The following is a 1,881-nucleotide window of genomic DNA, read 5'->3' on the forward strand; positions in this document are numbered from 1 at the left end:
ATTCCATTTTTTTGTATAACATCATTATTTTTTGTATGAAGGGGAGGTTGATCTTCATTTTCTACTTTGCCTTCGTAGCCCATGTTGTTGAATGATGCAACTAGTGTCACGTTAGGCTCAATGCCCCTGTAATCTTGAAATCCACTTGAAGTTTCTGGCATGTCGCCAATATTTGCAAATTGAGTTGTCTCATCTGTGATCTTAAAATCGTACTTGGTGTATTCTTTCGGCATTTTGTATCGCCAAATGATAACAAATACCGATGCTAGAATCAGGAGAGTTCCTAGGAAAGTTGCAATGGCTGCACCAATCAATTCGTTTGTGTGTTTGTTTTCAATAGATTCTAAATTTGCTTTATATTCATCAAGTCCAGTGGTTGATACCTGTTTGCATTGATCATTGGTAGTAATGCTTGGGCAGCCCCCTGATAATTGCACTGACACACAGATGATGTAATCAGTCCCAGGGCTCAGGTTCTCTACAGTTGCTTCTTCTGTACTTATTTCATTTATTGATTTTGTAGTGACCGATTCCATTTCTCCAAATACATTTGACTGAACAAAGTAACCTATTGCATCTGTTCCAAATGATTTCGTCCAGCTTACTGTAACAGCAGTATCGGAAACTTTGACCGTCTCAACATTCAGTGTTGCGAGTGGACACTGCTGCCTTGGTGGTTCTGTGATAGTTCCTGTCACATGCAGTGAGAAATCTTTTGAATCAGAACCCTTTGAGTTTGTTGCAGTGCACATGTAATTCCCTTCATCTTTACTGACAACAGAATTGATAATAAGTCGGTTAGTTATGACGTAGATGTGTGCGTCATTATTCATTGTGGTTATGGTTGTCCCGTCGGGTGCAGACCACTCATAATGTGGTTGAGGATCCCCAACAGCCTCACAAGTCAAAATCACCGACTTGCCAATATCAACTTTACCTTCACCAAAATTCTCCAATTCTAAATTATATATCCAGGGTTCGCAACCAAATTGTCTATCGTCTACATTTAAAGCAATTGAATTTCTGAGAAATTCTGGGTCGTAGCATCTCCATGGATTGTCGGAACTGATAGTGTTAAGGCGATCCCATGTTAGGAAGTCTTTCAATGGGCATGCACAATTCCATTGATTGTCTTCCAATAACAAGTAATCCAAGTTAGTTAAATCCTCAAATGTTTCTCGTGTCACAGTCTTCAAATTATTGTTTTTCAAACTCAACACTCGAAGATTTGTTAACTGTGAAAAACTATCTTTATGTAGTGTTTCAATCGCCATGTTTGAAAGATAAAGAAATTGCAATTGTAGCATTTCCCTGAAGATATTAGGTCCAAGATTATTGTTAGGATTTCCACTGACATCTAAGTATTGAAGATTGATGAGGTTTTTAAATGTACTCTGAGTCAAGTTGTCAAGCTTGCAGTTTGGAAGATAGAGGTGTGTAAGCCTAGGAGACTCTTGAAATGTCTGTGGACTGATGTATGATATATCATTATTATGGGCTTCAAAAACCAGTAAATTTCTAAGGTTCATAAACATTGATTGATCAAGAGTGGTTAGTTTATTTTGGCTGACTTTAAGTACTTTTAAGCTTGTAAGACTACTCAGTACATTGCTGAAATTTGTAATCATATTTTGTTGAATCTCTAAAGTTTGAAGGTTTGTTAAACTGCTGAATGCACCAGGTTCTATCTCTTGAATATTACACATCTTCATAGATAATCTGTTAAGATTCGGTACATCAGAGAAGGAGTTGGCTGCAACATTACTTAAAGGATTACCATCAAGGATCAAAGTAGTTGTGTATTCTGGAAGACCACTTGGAATTGTATTTAAACTACTGGATGAACAATCAACCATCTGTGCAATATTGTTGCAAGTACAC

The 1,881-nt window shown here is 37.3% G+C and overlaps 1 protein-coding gene across 1 annotated transcript; it reads right to left on the reverse strand.

Moving 5' to 3' along the window:
• Positions 1-5: 5 nt before the first annotated feature.
• On the reverse strand, positions 6-1,875 carry LOC117110880 (leucine-rich repeat-containing protein 4C-like; the record flags this gene model as incomplete). Its single annotated transcript, XM_033253711.1, has 1 exon — positions 6-1,875. A coding segment is annotated over exon 1 (1,851 nt), but the record flags the coding sequence as incomplete, so codon positions are not given.
• Between the last annotated feature and the right edge of the window lie 6 nt (positions 1,876-1,881).

Source organism: Anneissia japonica, unplaced genomic scaffold, assembly GCF_011630105.1.
Source record: "Anneissia japonica isolate Jap-2015-1 unplaced genomic scaffold, ASM1163010v1 scaffold292936_len1881_cov421_single, whole genome shotgun sequence".
In the NCBI taxonomy this organism is placed as follows: domain Eukaryota; kingdom Metazoa; phylum Echinodermata; class Crinoidea; order Comatulida; family Comatulidae; genus Anneissia; species Anneissia japonica.